Genomic DNA, 21,597 nt, shown 5'->3' with positions numbered 1-21,597 from the left:
TTGGGAAGTGCCGGCACTTTGGAGGTTATGCGAATGGGATGCCATAACGAACGAGACTAAGAACATAATAGATTTAATAACATACAAACAAGAGCAGAAGAGGACAGACAGAGCAGAAGAGGACAGACAGAACAGGCTAACAAGGTGATTGCGAGAACTGGGTAAAGGGGGCGTAAACACTCCGGGGAAACTAACGGAGAATAACGATGATAACGAAGACACAGGTAGGTGGAACTAAAAAGGAAAACCAGATAACACTTGCGTACATGAACAGGGAAAGAGACACCTAAACGAAGCTAAGAGACAAATACGGAACAAAACTTACACGAGAACGTATTACATACAGCAGAGAACTAGCGAATATGAATAGGAACATACCAAACCACATGCGCAAAGGAGCAAAGCTAAACGGGATCTTATCAAAAACAACCTTACCACAACCCAGGAACGTGGTTTACACAGGAATGCAATTAGGGACAAACTCGGAACAGCTGGACACAATGGGGAGGAGACACGGAACCATGGAGACTGACGAAAACCGGGACGTGACTCGGTTGCTATAGAAACGGGGAACGCTCAGGTCTGCGGACGTGACACTCATCTAATTTATATAAATTTATTTTCATATAAATGTACAACTTCCCATTTTCATATGTCTGTCACACTACACCACACGTAGAATTTGAATTTGTGTACAAAACACATAACAGTACGAAAAAGAGGACTGACGAATCACGGATATGTGTGGCAATTAATAAACTCAGACGATTAACAGAGATGAGCCATTTTTGTCACTGAGGTGGATGCTGTTTTTTTAGCGCTGAAATTAGAGAGTGAAGTGGTTGACGTCATACCGCAATCCACTTCTCTCCACCAAAGATGCTGATAATGAAACCTTTTTTTGGTCTTAGTTTAGTAACAATAAATGTCATCAATTTTTAAAAACAAATATTTGTTTAAAAGACAAATGCTTTTGTTTTCTGCTCTTTTAAGAAGATAACTTGAAAATGTCATTTACTTTTTCATGCTACAAAATCCACTGTGAATAAATAAAATATTATAAACAATCTTACCCCTCAGAAAAATAAGCATGACATTAAAAACCTTCATCCTGTCATGTTATGTTTGTACGTCTCTAATTTCCTGTCACTAACGAGTGGTAAATAAACCGCACTTCCTTCTGCTGACATGATACAAAGAAAGAAAGAAAGAAAGAAAGAAAGAAAGAAAGAAAGAAAGAAAGAAAGAAACAAGCAGACAGTTTTATTGTGCATTAAAAATACAATCTGCCATAAAAACAACAAAAGAAGAGCAGTTTAACTACTTTAACCAAATAAAAACCATGCAAGAACATTTTCATATTCTTATCTTATATTTCTCATACATTACTATAAATTCATATGCCTGTGACACATCGGATTCAGCAAATACTCTGTTTTTGTTGTTTGTTTGTTTGTTTGTTTGTTTGTTTTTAGACTATAGGTTGTACTGTGGAATTCATGGACAAAACTGAGTTTGGTCACAGAGGCCATATCTTTCAAAAACTCATGATGACTGATGCCAGGGGTTTGTGTTGGGGATTAGTAACCATGTGACAGAGAGAGATAGGCAGCTGCAAAAGTAACAGGAACCAAAGCATTAAAGCTGTCGTCCATATTACAGGTGCAACCTATAACCCCACCCCCACCCCTTCACATAGGGGGGAGAAAGCGAACTCATACAGAGGCATGAAGTTGTAAAAGAAAGTAGAACTTATACTACACAGCCTGATATTTTTAGGAAGAGTTATTCCAAAGTTAGAGGTGTTTTTCTTTAAAATTTCATTTCTAAAGTTACAATTGCTTGGGTCTCTATCGAGATCCCTTGGCTGTTAGTAGAGAGATCAGTTACATGGAAAAAAATGTGGTATTTTGCACTCACTCAGAAAGAGATGGGTTGTAAAGCATAAACAATACTGGGTTTTGCCAGTTATCGTTCCACTTTAATGGGAAAACCAATGCCACAGCCATTGGTAGCTTAAGAGCAAAAAAATCATCCCAGAGCACAAGGTTGCTGTTGATCAGTGCAGCCAAACTTCAAATGTACACTGATAATGAAGTGCTAATTGGTTATTTAAGCGGCTACTTCAGCAGGGTTATGGAGTTAGGCGGGGGATCGGTGGATGTGAAAGGGCACTTCGACATCCTTGGCTTGTAGAGAAAAAATTATGCTAGGCTTAGTTGTAACATGACATAATGAGAGGAGAGACTGGGATAAAGACAGGATGGTTTGGGATTTAAAGAGGGAAGAGGGTAGGATGAAAAAGAGGATTGAAAAGGACAGAATGGAGTAGGCAAGAACTGGGTGTAATCGAATTAGCAGTTGTGACAATTTCAGACAAAAATCTAAGAATAAGGCAAAAAAAGGAGACCTAGCAAAGAGCAAAGTTTTCTGATGAACACTTGTATATGTGAAAAAGGATGAAGGTGGTGGAGACAGCGAAACATTAATCAAAAGGGGATTGCTAGTGGAGAGTCACAGAAAGATGGCTTACCAATGTGGTGCTGTCAAGTAGTCACAAGTGAGTCTAGATAATGTACATTATCAAAGGAACTGCCAGAAAGTGAAAATAAGATAAACGATGGCTGTTGGTCCACGGATGGAGCTTTCTGCCCCGAGTGAGCAAGGCACCTGCTGAGCCACATCCAGCTGGCCACCCAGACGCCGCTGGTGCTGTACGTGATTTTGGCCGCATTTGTGACCTCATTGTTCCCACATTTGTTCCCTACCAGTTTCCTCATTTTACTTTCAATGTTAAAATTCTCCTGTTGTAAGTACTCCCATGTCCAATATTAATAGTGTTATGATTTTTTAAACATTATTTTACCTTTATTACTTGGAATTAAACAATTGGAATTTCCTTCTTGGAATATGGAAAGAGATAATCTACTATTATTGTTTACATACATGCTAAGTGCATTTAACAGAGGTGGGTTGTGATATTTCTTATCTTTATTTTTTAATCTACAGAGCAGCCCACACATAATTGATCATATCACTGATCAGGAGTGCCTGTACTGAGTCATATCACCACACAGGAGTGACTGTGTTGAGTCATATCACCGATCAGAAGTGCCTGTGCTGAGTCATATCACCGATCAGGAGTATACAGACACATTCAGTCTGCACACACATGAGGGAGAATGGTAGGAAAAGTATTAGCTGAAGGGGGGATTTTCAGCATGGTTTAGCTATCAATCTATAGTTCTTTCATAACTCCCTTTTATGAGGCATCCTGTTTTTACATTATGCTTAGTGCTGTTAGGAGATGATGATAAACTGTGGTAACATGAGAAAATTTGCACCATTGTCTCTCTTAACATACTTTTCATTTGATTGACTTTCTTCTGGATTATTGGTTAAACCAAAAACTTTACACATGTCATAAACATATAGTAGTCAGGCAGAATTAGCAAACTAAAGTATATAAAATAAAGTATATAAAAGTATAAAATATTTTTGGTTAAGTGGCTCTTTTTTTTCTGAATGGGTAGCACTTGAGAAAGCAGTATTATTCAAAACATTCACAAATAACTACACAGGTAACTACACATGACTATTATAAACCCTATACAGGACATGATCAAGAAACATGTTTTAATGGCTATGCTTCTCTTTGTACGCAGCGTCTCCTAACAAGCCTGTGATATCGGATCTCCCTGAGGAGATGGAACCAGGCAAACGATTCAAAATACAGTGTTCCATAACCCATACATGCTCCTCGCACCCCCCGACAATCACATGGAATGTTCCCGCTGCCAGGGAAGTGATGAGCCACACGGACATAGGTGCAGGTCAATGGGAGACAACCTCCACCATTACTTTCATACCGACAGGTTATGAAAAGGAAGAAAACCTCATTTGCAGTGCCTTATTTTGGAGAGGAAAGAAACAAGAAAGTGTTACCTACCTGAGTGTGAAGAGTGAGTGTGGAGCAAATATGTGAAGCTTCGGGCTTATTGAGGAGTTGTTTGGAAGAATGCTGTTACAGAGTGGTGACAAGACCATGCATGTTCTTTTTAGGATATGAGGGGCTTGGAATGGACACCATAGGACCTTATATCATTGTACCTCTGTTGCTTCTTTGCATCATCGCTGGAATTCTGTTCATTATTTATAAGAGAAGGAGAAGAAAGTAAGTTTTTTTTATTCTCTGTGTAATAATGTTTTTGTTTTTTTTACATATGCAGAATTTTGACACTCTTTTCCTACTTTACTGAATTATAGACAGACATCTTCCACAACTGAAAAGAGGCAAGCATTTTTCCCTTTTTAAAATATTTTGCTTGTAGACATTAGATTCGCAATCAAGTTAATGATTCCCCCCCATCCCCACCCCACTTGTATTTTTTAACAGGGCATCATTGTGGAACCAATTTTCGAGGTCAGATGATAATGTACTTAACTACAAAAAGTTGGTCATATGCTCATACACTGGTAATAAATGATATAGAATGGCTATTAAAACATCTATTGCAAGGAGGTTATTTCAGTTTAAGATTGTTTTTACATACAATTATTTGAGAATACCCAGAATTATTGATAGCCTCATGTAGAAATATTATTGGATAAAATGCTCAGCAAAAAGAGAGTATGACATTATGACTCATATGACTAATAAATAAAAGTCTTCATTCTAAATGACATTCTCTACAAAAGGAGATTTGATGGAGGTGCAAGATGGATAAACTCTGTCAGGTAAGTACTTATGAATGTAATTCTGAATGCTTTGAATGATTTTTGAATTATAGATTTTGCATTTGAATCCTAACAGTTACTTGAACAAGACCATTCAAATACTGTTCTTATGATACACAGTAAACCCAGTAGGCCACCAAAACCTGAAAAAAGGTAAATACAATTTTTTTTAAAAAACTAATGCACTTGAGTACCTGGAATAAAGCAAAAATAAAGCACTTCAAATACCTCCAGCACAATAACCTGAATGTATTCTATCCCGTCGGAGTAGGCGCAGTTTATGGAACAGATTTTCAAGGTGATTTTCTTTTATATTATTCAGTTTCCACTTTCTATTATTATTGCACAGGAAAATATTTGAACAAAATTTGAATTCCATTAGAAAATCTGTTATTTTCTAACCTCAGGAAAGATCCTCTCAACAGTTCAGATGTAAGAATGGAGTGCATGTAAGTGATGCATCAATAACGCTATAATTACATATCTACAATGGGGCAGTTTGTCTGACCCGATCCACCCATGTAGAGCACATCTGAGTCCACTGGCATAATCAAATGGTGTCTGTCTTCAAACAATTGATGACCTATATCACGTGAACTCCTGCTCAGTTAGAATGAAGACCTGTACACACCCTAACCTTTTGGGAATAAGATTTTCGACTTCTGACCTAATGCATTCAGCTGTCAGCCAGATCTAAATACAACTACTTTAGTATCTGTGTAATGACTGTCCTTGTGTGGGAACCCAGTTTTCACATAAACAATATAAGTTTCTTTGTAACATTGATTAGAACACTGTATGAATATCTCTATACTTGAAACTGTAATAAGGAATGAATGATGAGAAAATGAGGAGAAAATAGTCAAATGTTTTTATTTCACAAATATTTGCCAATGTTTTAGACAAATTCAAACACATTTCTTTATATCCAGTGGAAGTTGTGCAGCAGGTCATCTCTGTGTAGACAGGGAGTCAATGAACATGGAATTTTTGTCTTCAGGTTAAACAATACAAGTACAGGGGATAGAAGCTCAGGATTCTCCAAACCTCGCTTTCCATCACCAAAAAGGTAAAGTGGCTATTCATGATTAGGCTTTGCCCTTTTCCGAAGTCAGGGAAGGTTGTTAAGAACAAGACTTAAAATAGTTCAGTGTAGATTTAAAAATTATGAGGTACCCTGTTATAATGCAACAGTTGTAATTGCTAATGGTATTGTCCATTTATAGATTATGTAAAAATATAAAACAGGAAACCACACCCCAAAAATCAGCCAATCATTGCAGCTGCACTTAGTTTAAAACCACTCATTCATATCAATCTATTACAACTTCACATTCTCATTTGTCTGTCACACCACACCACACTCCATATCAGCATGAGCATCTGTGACACTAAGTAGAAAGTATTGTTGCAGGTGCAGTGGTTTAACAAACAATCTCTGTCTGTGTGTGTGTGTGTGTGTGTGTGTGTGGGGGGGGGGGGGGGGGGGGTTTCTGTCTCTATTTTAAACTATGCATCATAGTTTACCAAAATCTTACTGCAAAGGTGGACATTCAGCGGTAAGTAACGTATGAAAAAAAAAAAAATAAATTTTACACTCTACCAATTATCTTATAAACACTACCAAATATACTGCGACACTCAATTGAACTATTTTATTTACGCAGCTCACTTGGCTGTACCTTCACCTTTAATTTTCACTTGGTCATGATTTAGCTGAGATAACTCTGTAAAGGTAGAGCTACTGATTTTACTAGAAGTTTCACTGTCTTGTCCTCAAACTTCTCTACAGCATCATTATGATAATGATGATTACACAAACACTGCTGATCTCAATATTTATGGAAATATCTGATGAAGGATTGAAAAGTCTATGAAGGACAAAGAAGTGCATACTTACGTTTTTGTCATCAGAAAGGATCCAAAAATTTCATTTCTGGCCTAATGTAAACACAACTACCACCCCCTAAAAGATCTGATTTCTGTTTGATTGCTGACAGCTGATTATATTTGTAATGATTAATGTATTGATGAATACAGTCAATTTCAGTGCACTGATATTTGACATATCTCTAGGAATTTATATGAATGCAGCACATGGTTTTGTACAGAACAGAGTTTTAAAATTATTTTAAAGCTCCACTCAGATCTGTCAGATGATTTTTAAGTATGTCCACACCGGAAAAATGTGAACATCGGTAATGTCAAAATAATGTCCACACTCAAATGGACAGTTCAGTGTATTGTTTACCAGAGACTAATCAACTCTGGCCATTGAATTAACTTTAGTGCTTCATGAGCTGTATAAGACCTATTAGTATGTATCTAATTTACTTTATTTGGACAGCTTACTTTTTAATATAATGGTGTTATTAACTCTGTTTATAAATTACTATCTGCATTTTTTTACTACTTTCATAGGTTACTCACCACTGTGTAAACATTTAGGACTAATTATTTTCTGAACTCCTTTTTTTCTTTTTGCTTATAATACAACAGTATGCTTTGACTCATTTGACTTGTAATTTCTTATATTGTTAGTGAACAATTTAATGATTGTATAAAATGTTATTTTCTGCTTAAAATTGCTTTTTTAAATGAAGAAACAATAAAGCAAAAAGTATACAGTATATAAATTACTGAAACCTTTCATCTCAGAGTCAAATGTATCTTTCTCTCTCTCACACACACACACACATAAAATATATATATATATATATATATATATATATATATGAGCAAAATAAATCTTCAATGTTAATTTCAATAGGGTATCACTTCCAAGAATAACATATTGGCAGTGGGGTAATGTTTACACAATATTAGCATAAAAAGTCACACTCAACAGGTAAAAACAAGAGTTTAAAAAATTTAAAACGTGAACAAATGACATCACCCTCATTCCTTCCCATCCCCACATTTCTCTCATCCACTGCCTGACTGGATACCTCAGCTGTGTTTTGAGCGGACTTAGAAGAATCAAAAATGTCATCTCAGAAAGTAATTTGTTTTGTGTCACACGTTTGACCTGACAGTATTCGATTTTGACAGAATGAGTGGACTTCGGCACGTGTTGTCTTGGATTAGGACGTGGCGTTATAGTGCAGATGACTGTGAAGCCATTTATTTCATCTTCCTCCCCGCCACTCTCCGAATCCCAGTTCATGTTTGTGACAGCAGGTTTAGAGCGTCAGCACCAAGATTTGATTTCATAATCTTCCTTACCACTTTGCACACTCTGAAAGAAAGGCACACTCTTAGGTTACTTTTCTCTACACAGCTGCCACTGATCTAACGTTATGTGCAATTGTGAATGTTAAAACGCCCCCATGTGGTCAAACAATTTTTTTAATGTAAATAAACAGTAATGTGTTTCCTACATATTTAAAGTATATTCTAGTCTGGCACAACTATACTTAATTGTTAGATCAACTGTTAATTGTTCCAGTTAACATGAAATTACCTTTCATTTGGACCACTGCGATTCTTGAACTGGAAGGTAACAGTTTATAGTGTATGGGGTTGGAATATCCTCTACGCATGCAGTTTCTTCTACAAAGTCAGTGACATGGGATATGATGGCATTAAAGCCTGAGGTCTCTTGGGAACAAATGTCAATCTTGAAGACATCATCCCATCTGTAGAGTACTTGTAGGGCGAGGAACTACAGTTCTGAAAGAAAACTATTTGCTCAGGGTGCATCCAACACTGTGGGCGCGCACGTGTGCTTTGAAAGTGAATACCTTTCCCAAATTATAATTCTTAGAAACACCATAGTCCATTAGATTAAAATGCCTTTATTACTATTAAAGCCATACATTCAGTCATTCGTGTCCAAACATTTGACCACATGTATAACTTGCGGCCCGGCACAGCTCTCCGTCCAAAATGAAACGGAACAGTTTAAACAATAGAAACAATGCCACCTGGTGACTACTTTTAAACATTGGAATCGTTTCCCCCCCCAACCGCTTTCTCGTGGTCGTCTATTGCTAAATGCTGGGGCAGCATAAAACGGCTATAAACAGGTTCATCCAAGGTGTTCAGTGGTAGCATGTGCTTCTCAAAACCATCCAAGAGTCCAAAAAAACAAAAAAAACAAACAAACCTTGAACATAGGAAATATAACCCAGAAATAATTATGTAGAGAAGTCCTCCTCACTTGCAGAGGATCCTCGAACGGAGTGAGCATTTGGCAAACACCGCCCTGCTCCAGCAGATCAGGAGAGCTATGGCCTAACCATTTCTGTGTCTGAGGTGGTCAGACCCTTTAGGGCAGTTAACCAAGGCACCTGATCCGGACGGCGTCCACTGGTGGACGCTTAGAACATGCGCCAACCAGCTGGCTGAAGTCTTCACCGAGGTCATTAACTTCTCGCACAGCTTCTCAAGTATTTGACATTCTTTAAAACTAAATTTCTTTATACCCAGTGGAAGAGGTGCAGCAGGTTAACATGGGACTTTTGTCCCGAGGACAGAGGTGCAAGGGCTAGAAACTCAGGATTCTCCAAACCCCACTTTCCATCACCAAAGTAGTAAAGCGGCTTTTCATGATTAGGCTTTGCCCTTTTCTGAAGCCAGGGAAGGTTGTTGGCAATCAAGAACAAGACTTAAAACCGTTTAGTATAGATTTAAAAATGATGAGGTACCCCGTTTTAAAGCAAAAGTTAACTGCTAATGATATTCCTTTGATTAAGTAAAATTATGAAACGGCAAACCAAACTCCAACAGACGTATTGCAACAGAACTTAAACCTAGTTGTAACGAGCTAGAGCGAACACACTTGGGAAGTGCCGGCACTTTGGAGGTTATGCGAATGGGATGCCATAACGAACGAGACTAAGAACATAATAGATTTAATAACATACAAACAAGAGCAGAAGAGGACAGACAGAGCAGAAGAGGACAGACAGAACAGGCTAACAAGGTGATTGCGAGAACTGGGTAAAGGGGGCGTAAACACTCCGGGGAAACTAACGGAGAATAACGATGATAACGAAGACACAGGTAGGTGGAACTAAAAAGGAAAACCAGATAACACTTGCGTACATGAACAGGGAAAGAGACACCTAAACGAAGCTAAGAGACAAATACGGAACAAAACTTACACGAGAACGTATTACATACAGCAGAGAACTAGCGAATATGAATAGGAACATACCAAACCACATGCGCAAAGGAGCAAAGCTAAACGGGATCTTATCAAAAACAACCTTACCACAACCCAGGAACGTGGTTTACACAGGAATGCAATTAGGGACAAACTCGGAACAGCTGGACACAATGGGGAGGAGACACGGAACCATGGAGACTGACGAAAACCGGGACGTGACTCGGTTGCTATAGAAACGGGGAACGCTCAGGTCTGCGGACGTGACACTCATCTAATTTATATAAATTTATTTTCATATAAATGTACAACTTCCCATTTTCATATGTCTGTCACACTACACCACACGTAGAATTTGAATTTGTGTACAAAACACATAACAGTACGAAAAAGAGGACTGACGAATCACGGATATGTGTGGCAATTAATAAACTCAGACGATTAACAGAGATGAGCCATTTTTGTCACTGAGGTGGATGCTGTTTTTTTAGCGCTGAAATTAGAGAGTGAAGTGGTTGACGTCATACCGCAATCCACTTCTCTCCACCAAAGATGCTGATAATGAAACCTTTTTTTGGTCTTAGTTTAGTAACAATAAATGTCATCAATTTTTAAAAACAAATATTTGTTTAAAAGACAAATGCTTTTGTTTTCTGCTCTTTTAAGAAGATAACTTGAAAATGTCATTTACTTTTTCATGCTACAAAATCCACTGTGAATAAATAAAATATTATAAACAATCTTACCCCTCAGAAAAATAAGCATGACATTAAAAACCTTCATCCTGTCATGTTATGTTTGTACGTCTCTAATTTCCTGTCACTAACGAGTGGTAAATAAACCGCACTTCCTTCTGCTGACATGATACAAAGAAAGAAAGAAAGAAAGAAAGAAAGAAAGAAAGAAAGAAAGAAAGAAACAAGCAGACAGTTTTATTGTGCATTAAAAATACAATCTGCCATAAAAACAACAAAAGAAGAGCAGTTTAACTACTTTAACCAAATAAAAACCATGCAAGAACATTTTCATATTCTTATCTTATATTTCTCATACATTACTATAAATTCATATGCCTGTGACACATCGGATTCAGCAAATACTCTGTTTTTGTTGTTTGTTTGTTTGTTTGTTTGTTTGTTTTTAGACTATAGGTTGTACTGTGGAATTCATGGACAAAACTGAGTTTGGTCACAGAGGCCATATCTTTCAAAAACTCATGATGACTGATGCCAGGGGTTTGTGTTGGGGATTAGTAACCATGTGACAGAGAGAGATAGGCAGCTGCAAAAGTAACAGGAACCAAAGCATTAAAGCTGTCGTCCATATTACAGGTGCAACCTATAACCCCACCCCCACCCCTTCACATAGGGGGGAGAAAGCGAACTCATACAGAGGCATGAAGTTGTAAAAGAAAGTAGAACTTATACTACACAGCCTGATATTTTTAGGAAGAGTTATTCCAAAGTTAGAGGTGTTTTTCTTTAAAATTTCATTTCTAAAGTTACAATTGCTTGGGTCTCTATCGAGATCCCTTGGCTGTTAGTAGAGAGATCAGTTACATGGAAAAAAATGTGGTATTTTGCACTCACTCAGAAAGAGATGGGTTGTAAAGCATAAACAATACTGGGTTTTGCCAGTTATCGTTCCACTTTAATGGGAAAACCAATGCCACAGCCATTGGTAGCTTAAGAGCAAAAAAATCATCCCAGAGCACAAGGTTGCTGTTGATCAGTGCAGCCAAACTTCAAATGTACACTGATAATGAAGTGCTAATTGGTTATTTAAGCGGCTACTTCAGCAGGGTTATGGAGTTAGGCGGGGGATCGGTGGATGTGAAAGGGCACTTCGACATCCTTGGCTTGTAGAGAAAAAATTATGCTAGGCTTAGTTGTAACATGACATAATGAGAGGAGAGACTGGGATAAAGACAGGATGGTTTGGGATTTAAAGAGGGAAGAGGGTAGGATGAAAAAGAGGATTGAAAAGGACAGAATGGAGTAGGCAAGAACTGGGTGTAATCGAATTAGCAGTTGTGACAATTTCAGACAAAAATCTAAGAATAAGGCAAAAAAAGGAGACCTAGCAAAGAGCAAAGTTTTCTGATGAACACTTGTATATGTGAAAAAGGATGAAGGTGGTGGAGACAGCGAAACATTAATCAAAAGGGGATTGCTAGTGGAGAGTCACAGAAAGATGGCTTACCAATGTGGTGCTGTCAAGTAGTCACAAGTGAGTCTAGATAATGTACATTATCAAAGGAACTGCCAGAAAGTGAAAATAAGATAAACGATGGCTGTTGGTCCACGGATGGAGCTTTCTGCCCCGAGTGAGCAAGGCACCTGCTGAGCCACATCCAGCTGGCCACCCAGACGCCGCTGGTGCTGTACGTGATTTTGGCCGCATTTGTGACCTCATTGTTCCCACATTTGTTCCCTACCAGTTTCCTCATTTTACTTTCAATGTTAAAATTCTCCTGTTGTAAGTACTCCCATGTCCAATATTAATAGTGTTATGATTTTTTAAACATTATTTTACCTTTATTACTTGGAATTAAACAATTGGAATTTCCTTCTTGGAATATGGAAAGAGATAATCTACTATTATTGTTTACATACATGCTAAGTGCATTTAACAGAGGTGGGTTGTGATATTTCTTATCTTTATTTTTTAATCTACAGAGCAGCCCACACATAATTGATCATATCACTGATCAGGAGTGCCTGTACTGAGTCATATCACCACACAGGAGTGACTGTGTTGAGTCATATCACCGATCAGAAGTGCCTGTGCTGAGTCATATCACCGATCAGGAGTATACAGACACATTCAGTCTGCACACACATGAGGGAGAATGGTAGGAAAAGTATTAGCTGAAGGGGGGATTTTCAGCATGGTTTAGCTATCAATCTATAGTTCTTTCATAACTCCCTTTTATGAGGCATCCTGTTTTTACATTATGCTTAGTGCTGTTAGGAGATGATGATAAACTGTGGTAACATGAGAAAATTTGCACCATTGTCTCTCTTAACATACTTTTCATTTGATTGACTTTCTTCTGGATTATTGGTTAAACCAAAAACTTTACACATGTCATAAACATATAGTAGTCAGGCAGAATTAGCAAACTAAAGTATATAAAATAAAGTATATAAAAGTATAAAATATTTTTGGTTAAGTGGCTCTTTTTTTTCTGAATGGGTAGCACTTGAGAAAGCAGTATTATTCAAAACATTCACAAATAACTACACAGGTTCAAACACACAGTACTTCTACCATCTCCTAATTGAAACTAGAAGCCTAAAACTCAGCAGTGCTGCTTGCAAACAAAATATCCTGTTTTTATATCTCACATAGTGTGAGATATATACACTGGGGCTGGCCATGAGCAGAGTATATAAACAGGTAAGAGGAACAAGGCACGGCTGAAAATGATTCATTAAGGGCAAGGAAAAGAACACGTGACAAGTGAGGAGCGGGACAAATGTAAGCACTCCTAAAAGTGAGGCACATTACTAAGGTGACAGACTAGACAAACACCATATAACATTAAATACAAGAAAGGTCCTGAGAACGTGTCAGCGGATGCCCTGTCAGGGTGTTGAACTTATGCTACGTTTATTGTGGGACTTCTTCCTGGATGTCCACGCTTATGGGTTTGCGGTTTTATGTCCGTATGGACGTGCTTGTGTTGCTAGTTTCTTTTTCTCCATGTGCATTCCAGATCTGGTGCCAGGTTTTCTCCTCTTTTTCCGGATTCGACTGTGCTCCGTCCCTCTCCAGGTCATAAAGGCCACGCCCACGCAAAGGCAACACCCACACGGAGCCACGCCCAGAGGCAGAGAGAAAAGCTGGAGAGGAAGGGAGGAGAGCTGTTGCATTGTTTGCTTTGTTTTTACGTTCGTGTGATTTGCGCATGACAATGTTTTCCCAATTTTGACCTTTTGCTGCTATTGTGTATATTGTATTTATTGGAAATATTGTTTGGTGGGCGGTACTTTGGTGTTGGACACTGGTGGTGGAAGGAAGTGAATGCCATTTCTGTTGGCTGTGGGTTTTCCCTCTGTTTTGTGTTAGGTAGTTAGGGTAGTCCTCTGTATGTTTATTTTTAATTTGATTATTTAGTGTGTATTTTCTTTCATTAGTGTGGGCTTTGTTTGTTATTTTGGCCTGGGTCACTCCTGAAGCGAATTGTACCAGTTTGTTTGTATGTAAATAATTGCCAATGTATTATACACTAATACACTGGTAAAGGCTACTCTGTTGTGTTTCTTTTACTTTCACAGTTACATTATACATAAGATAGCCCTTTCCTTCCTTGTTACTGACTCACAGCCTGGACGGGGTCGTAACAAGGGGAAAGAGACTTGGGAAAACCTAACTCAGACCGCAAAGATCCTGCTTATTACGCCCTCTAGTGGCGGAAGGATTGCTTTTTTTATGGATCAAGTAGAGAGTAAGGAAACATCAATAATACATGAACAAATGCCATCTGATTTAAAAAAAAACGTTTAACAAACAATTAAGTAGATACGTGAATTCCACAAAATTTATGCTGTCATGGACATTAACAATGTACAACTATGGGGTTTATATTGCCACATTCGACGACTATTAATAAATTAGAAGTAATGTCCAAGCAAGCAAGCTATAGCCTCAAAATGTGACATGATGTTGTTCATGTTACCATCAGGCTACCATAAAAAAAAATTCTGGGGCAAATTTAGGAAGCATTAAATTAAAATCTGATCATGTGGAGCAGTCCATGCCAATTCCAATTTATAATCTATCTGTCCATCTTTCAGGATGATAGAGCTCACTGTTTTGGTTTAGACAATGCTAGATAAAACTGCTCCATCACTGTCAAAAATGCAATAAGAGCATAATGTTGTTTATTTTATTAGTAAGCTCTGCAATTGGTTCCAAAGGCAGAAGGGGGTTTCTAGTGTGTTCGGGGTGATGCAATTATTATTTTTTTATTTTACTAAAGCCCACATCTCAAAGATAACTTTGGTATGCAATTGGCCCAACTGAAAAGAGGCAAGCAAGGAGAATTCACTTGTTCCCTCAAAATAACTTTTAGCAGACTTTGGCAAGTGCTTCTTCTGTTGAGGGTATGAAGATTTCTTATGAAATGTTTTATTTATATGGCTCTTGTACAAAAACACAATACCTGTAGTCACAGTTAACAGCCCGGCCCCTATGTGCTGGGAAAACAACAAGATCATCTGGATAATCTAACTTTAAAAAAAAAAAAAGTCCTCCTGGCACCAGAGTTCACAAAGAAGTGCCGCTAATCCTGACAGGTCCATCAAGACAGATGAAACTAGTCCTTCCAGCAGGTCCACCATGGGGTTAGGAGATGTACTACCCAAAGATGCCAGAGGTGGCAGTAGCGTACTTGCTGGAGAGAGAGTTGTTCGGGATCAGTGTTTGTGTAGGAACATGTAAAGAAAGGCCAGACAAGTGCAATAATGCACTGACATCGACAGAGAAAGACAGGCTTTTTCAAAGCTCATTCACCTATAAAATAGGACTGAAAATAGATTTTTTTTTATACCATTCAATTTAAATTATTGAGAGGCAAGACCTTTGATTTCCTTTAAAATGTTATTCCTTAGATCAGTCTTTTTAAAGGTCAAAATCTTTCAAAAGGTCTTATAAAAGCATGATGAAATTCAGCTTGAGCAAGCAAAAAGCTTGATTAATATTGCTCCTAGGAGAAACTGCCAGATTGAACCATTTAGTTTCATAATTGATTGCCTAATGTTTGGGAAAAACTTCGTAGACGTGTGCTTCACATAGTCCAAGCGCCATGTCCTTTCCCCCAGTCCACCAGGGCTTCGTTACCATAGAGATGAGAATACATTTTTTTGCACAATATCACAAAGTAAAATGTAATACTGGCACTATACACTAATTTATACTAAAAAGAATGGAGAATCATTATACTATCTCAAAGTCATACAGTTTTCAGATGTAATTTGTAGTGTCGATAGTAACCCCCCCACCCCCCCTTAGAAGCAGGTTTTAATTCAGCAGGGCAAAAATCTGCTTACACAGTTGTGCATCACACAAAGCTCTAAGTTGTCACAGAGAGGGCCTAAGCTATGGATTCACATCTCATAAGAGTTGCCGAAAGCTACAGACGGCAGCCTTAGAGAAGATTTGGAAGCCCTTGGGATAGCAGACTGCAGAAGGAAGATTTAGGTCACACTGTCCTCCTGAAGCAGAGGGCAGAGACCAGGATGAAACACTGGACTCAACACTGGCTAGTTCTGGGCCAGGAATGAACTGGGAGAGGTTATTTTAAAACATCAAACTGCAACAAAGATTGCTGGTTGGAAGAACACCAAACGCTAAACTTAAAAAAAGACTGACCGCACTGAATAAGAACATGCAGATCGGGGCTGGGGTTTAGGAGACTCTGATGGATAACTGAACAGCACAGCAGAGCTGAGCCTCATTCCAGTTTCCCTTAGATTATATTCTTAGTATTTTTTTTGTTAGGCTGCCCCCTGGGAAAAAAACAAAAAAACAAAAAACATTGTAATTCTTGGAACACCAACATCCTAATGTTTATTGACCTCTGATATCTAAAAAAACCCAAAAAACCTTACCTCGGTGACCAACATTCAAATCCCTGAGGGCATTATGCATGCTTCTGTCTCCAGCCGTAAAGTAATTGAGTAATGACTCGTGTAGATGTCTTAATTGCAGTGCAAAGTTCACCTGAGGGCTTGTCAGGATAGCCTGGAAATATGTGACCTCAAGTTCAACTCTTCAGCAGGCCAATGCGGCGTACTCTTTTCTTGTTGGAACATGCCATGGAGGACAAAGGCCCCTTTTGTTCTTTTTTAAAGGGAAAGAAATACCATTTCATAAATGGTACTCAGACTAAGGCTCAAAATAGGGGACAGTTAGTAATCCTACTGAGGACTCCATTTATTTATTTATTTAACTCTGTTTAAAGCTGCACATTAGTGTGGGTCCTGCAGGTGGTGCAATTGAGGAGTTACATCTCAGAACTGACAGTTTTCAAAAGTAGTCTTAAAATCACCGTATAACACCGTTTTATGGCACTTGCCAGTGACATTTTTCAAAAGTACACAATTTCCAGGTACCACTTAGTTTTTCCTCAATACTGCCTTTTCAGTGATAATTGAGCACCTGATGACTAGTCAACTGTGAAAAGCTAGCAGAAGTGCAAACGTGGTTTTAGAGGGCTGGATGCTCTATCCCCCACCCCCCCCCCCCCACTTCTCTGTTGTTGTGGCTGTAGTCAAGAGAGCAAGGCATACTTTGTTTTTGCTAGGTGACTCATATATAATGCACAACTACAGTTAATTTTTTCATACCAGGATTTAGCATTAGAGTGTGCTTCATTTAACTTTATATTAAGTTATTTAAGCATAAGCCAGTTTTAACAAGTATGTTTTTAAAGGTTGCTGAAATCCAGTGGAACCCGTAGGCTCACCTTCGCTCAAGCAACTGAGTGATTTGATCTTGAGAACACAGTCTGGGCCCTCTTGGCTAGAAGGAGCTTTGGCAGTTCTCAATGCCAAGAGTTGACTCACTTCCAGCTATAGCTCTTGCTTTTCTACTGAAGAAAGACATGAGTCAGCAGGTTACCCAACCAGCTACAGAGTCTGTACTGTAAACCAAACAGCATTCAGGTGTACTCAACCAAACATTAGCATGGCCCATATTAAACAAGTGTCCAGTGTTATACAGGCAATTCTGGCCAACTACCCAACAAATCCTCCTGCATACATTAATTAGATTATGGGCAAAGGGAGGATCCAAGACATTAAAACCTGGCTAATAATTAGCATTATGGAGCCCTCTGAACAGACAGGATCTGCATTAAGGCTTTGTGCTCAAGACAGGGTGCAGGCATCCACGTGCTGTCTAGGTGTGTTGGGCATGTCAGGGCCGAAGGGAGAACATGGGATGACACACACGGATTAAAGTGATACAAAACAGTTACTCCGTTAGTCAGACTGTGCTGTCTAAACAGGCGCTCCTCCCTTAGCTGGGCAGCATCCAACTAAGAAACACAGACTCAGTGGAGCTACACATAGTGTACACAGCTGAGCAATGCATAAGAGGGGCAGTGAGTGGCACATGATGCAACAAAACATGCTGTTTATTTTACAAGTGAAGTTTGTGTCAAAATGTACTGTAGATTATTTCAGAGCAAAGAGACAATACTAAATGAGTCCCCTTAGCCAGAAAAAATTCTAAACAAGCATTGTACAACTTGCACTGCTCTTTTCAAGTGATAATTCTGTCAAACCAGGATAGACTGCACCCCACATTGCAAAAGGCATACTGCAATGAGCAGACTGTGGGAATCTGGTTGTTAAGAGTATCTTTCATGACACATAATCAAGCTTAATGGGGAGCTGTCTGCCCTGATCTGAATTGCCTGCTTTGTGAGATGGGAGACACCTGCAATCACAAACCAGATGCCACCGCTTATTTACTGTGACTGAGAGACGGGCAAAGACAGTCTTCTTTCACCCTGATGGCACTTGAAGAGTACTGCAGTATCTCTCACAAGAGAGCTGATCTTTGAGAGTTGAAAATTGAGGTGATTTTAAAGGGCAATTCCATCAAACTCCTATTTAGTTTTTTATAATCATCCGTGCAGTAATAAAATGTGTTCCTTGAAAATTATAAGAGTAAAAATAAGGCTGTTCTGGCATGCTGATAGAATCTGCTACTTGACACCGATTGAAAGAGAACACAAAATTTGTATAATTGGCAATTTTTGCATACATCATACTAGCTGGCAAGGTTGTATAGTAACTTTTCTAATTCTGCACCAGTGCAGGACATGGACCTTTGCACCTATATACATCAAAAGCATTTTTTGATTTATTATAATGGTAAAGGTGCTATATTGTGTGGGTTACCTATTGGAAATGCCACTAGATGCCATCAGTGGATTACTTTTACAAATAATAATACTTACAATGTGAACTGCACCAGTGGATAAACAAAAGTGTCCATGTTTGTATTGGGCATTTTCAGGCAAGGGTTCAGGAGAATTTCAGCAATACCACTATTTCACAAAGCCCCACACAAGAACTACATAAGTAAGGTTGCTGTATTCTGTGGGCCAGAAAAGATGAGTCACCTCCTGCTGACAATAATATTACAGAAGGTAGGAGCGTCACAGAAAGAGCAATACTGGGGAGTGAGTGCAGGTAACAAAACTTCAGGGAAAGCATGGAATCAATCTTCTATGCATTTTCCATTAAGGTCAAAAGAACAATGTATAAACTGAGCTTAAGTAGTAAATACAGTGAAAGCTTCAGTGACAGCATGTTAGAAATTCTGAACACTCCCATTTTCTGGAAAATAACAATGGTCCTGAGCTTGCTCGTAATCAGTGTCTGTGAAGATATCACTTACACTGTGTTTGTCTTGGAAGTTGCTTACATTAACATAGACATAGAAAGAAGTAAATAAATAGAGCAAAATAGAGAATAAATACAGCAAGTTTGTAAGGTTTAGAACACCTACTGTTGTTATCTGTATGTATGAAATACAACTTAATCCAATACAAATTTTTATACAAGTACTTAGATTACTAGGCTTGGTAGCTATGTACAACTAAGCTCCACTAGTACATTTCCTGAGGTTGATATACTGTTGATACATGAAACCTCTTCCAAGTTTTAGTTCTCCTAACAGGCCCTGCTGCAAAAAACCACACTTAAAGGACAGCCAGTCTTGTAGCCTGGCTTTGACTTGTGTGTTTTTGCCATTTTAACTGATTGTTTTCTGCCAGTTTTTCTTTTTTTACTTTACTAGTTTTTGTTTGATCAAAAGTTAATCTAGTGACAACAATAACAACAAAAAAAGCCTATCTCTAAAGGTTTTATATATATATATATATATATATATATATATATATATATATATATATATATATATATGGAGAGAGAGAGAGAGAGAGAGAGAGAGAGAGAGAGAGAGAGGCTATAGGCTGGCTATACCATCTGTAGCTGCATGCCTCTATAATACATTGATAAGATATGCTAAAGTTGGACCTAATAAAGCCTCCCATGACTGTGGTACAGGTGATATAGGTGTCTCTAGGTGGGTGCTGAATGTATACTGCATACAGTGACCTGGGAAAAATGGTAGTAGTATCTGTTTTCTGTAAAAGCAATAGTACAACTTGTTTGTACTAAGAATAGTCCTGCAGTGCCTGTCAGTCAGCTGCAAGGAAGTGGCATACACTAGTTGATGAGATTCAAGTACTGCAGAGTTTTATGCCCTGTGAGCCAGAGGGAAGGAACAAGATCACACAAAATGTGCAGATAGTTAATACTCCCATAATGCCCATATAATGTAATGAAAACAGTTGAGATCAGTGCTCATTTATTTGTGCAACATGTCTGCATCTGTAAGATAGGCATCTTTGCTGCATTTCTCCACCTGCTCCTCCACACTTTCGACATGATTACCACATTTTAACTTCTTCCAAGTCTTTCAATATAAAGCAAATATGATGTATCTAAATCTTTGTTCCCCTTATTTGTTAGCATATTTTATTGAACTAGAAAGCCAGTCTTGCACTCTATGACATTCCAGTGATTCACGATCTCTATTCTGTTTAGCGTTAGGGTGGCAGATGCACTAGAGCATATGTATAATACATATCCTAGTTTGCTGAGCTGTTCATTCAGCATAGTGCAGGTGAAACTTGGCTAGGTGTCATATTTCATGAGGCACATCAGCCAATGAGACATCCACACCGCCCTGTTCTGAGGTCCTGTCTGAACAGCCCAGGCATTAAGAAAGTCAGGAAGTTCCCATGCCGCCAGATTTCCCCAAAAGGACAATAGTGAGAAACATACTGTACTACAACAAGCCATCCAACTACTGAAAGTGACTTCAATCTGGTGAGTGTTTTTTTATTATTATTATTATTATTATTATTATTATTATCCTTCAAACTCTTTTTCCTTTTTTTTTTAAATTAACAGCTAGTCTGCCTGAAACCTCAGAGCTCTTAAAGTCAGTTTTGCAATAAGAGAAAAATATGTCGCTGTATAGAGCTAAATTAATTACTAGAAAATACACATACCACCTGCAAAATGCACAACTGCCAATCAAAGTGTAATATGAATGCATGTGCATTAGAGTGTAATACACACTCCAAAAAGGTCATTGCACATATAAAAAAAACCCACAAGTAAATCATGATACAAAGAGGCAGAGGCCGTATGAGCAATAGCTGGACATGATTTAACGAGCACAATAATCAGATAAACAGCAGTAGGCCAGGTAGAGGAGGTTTAAAGGAACTTTTTACACTCAGTAGAACTCTGCTACAACACAAGAAGCAGCAGGTAATTTGAAAGGGCAAATTCAGTTTCTAGATATGTCTGAGGTGAAAGTATCGGTATGACTTAAGATCTTGACCCATAAAACCTTCCCAAAACTCTTGAAACACTGGGGGGAGGGTTGCACAGGCTTTGACATCTGATTAGACTCATATTTACTGCAGAATTTCAGTTTGCCACTCCACAAATAGGTTTTCATGATATTTGGAGATCCCACTGACGAGTATTAAACTCTGCCCATGGTTAAGGTTAACCTTTGGTTGGGAATCTGGAGTCAGATTTTGCCGGATTGACTGCAGCAGCCCTGGGGTGCGAATAGATGGTTTTGATCAGCCACACGCTTTTGACAGTGCGCATTTAGTCAGAAGCTCCTGCACAATTATCACA

General features: G+C 38.4%; 1 protein-coding gene across 1 annotated transcript; it reads left to right on the top strand.

The window, feature by feature from the left end:
• The first annotated feature begins 3,669 nt into the window (after positions 1-3,669).
• LOC145651787 (uncharacterized) lies at positions 3,670-7,326 on the top strand. The gene is made up of 11 exons (XM_081699587.1): positions 3,670-3,962; positions 4,063-4,174; positions 4,267-4,293; positions 4,397-4,423; positions 4,699-4,737; positions 4,858-4,890; positions 5,009-5,035; positions 5,145-5,186; positions 5,738-5,806; positions 6,260-6,296; positions 6,530-7,326. The coding sequence occupies exons 1-11, from the start codon at positions 3,707-3,709 to the stop codon at positions 6,590-6,592; spliced, it is 732 nt and encodes a 243-aa protein (XP_081555713.1). The 5' UTR covers positions 3,670-3,706; the 3' UTR covers positions 6,593-7,326.
• The last annotated feature ends 14,271 nt before the right edge of the window (positions 7,327-21,597 follow it).

Source organism: Electrophorus electricus, chromosome 17 (genome assembly GCF_041902795.1).
Source record: "Electrophorus electricus isolate QZ-2024a chromosome 17, ASM4190279v1, whole genome shotgun sequence".
Classification (NCBI taxonomy): Eukaryota; Metazoa; Chordata; class Actinopteri; order Gymnotiformes; family Gymnotidae; genus Electrophorus; species Electrophorus electricus.
The sequence above is the reverse complement of the archived record's forward strand: the minus strand, read 5'-3'. Positions and strand labels throughout refer to the sequence as shown.

Coding starts and splice junctions, on each gene's coding strand:
- LOC145651787 (XM_081699587.1), top strand. CDS start 3,707: ATGGAACCAGGCAAACGATTCAAAATACAGTGTTCCATAACCCATACA. Junction 4,294..4,396: donor TCTTCCACAACTGAAAAGAG/GCAAGCATTTTT, acceptor ATTTTTTAACAG/GGCATCATTGTGGAACCAAT. Junction 5,187..5,737: donor GATGTAAGAATGGAGTGCAT/GTAAGTGATGCA, acceptor TTTTGTCTTCAG/GTTAAACAATACAAGTACAG.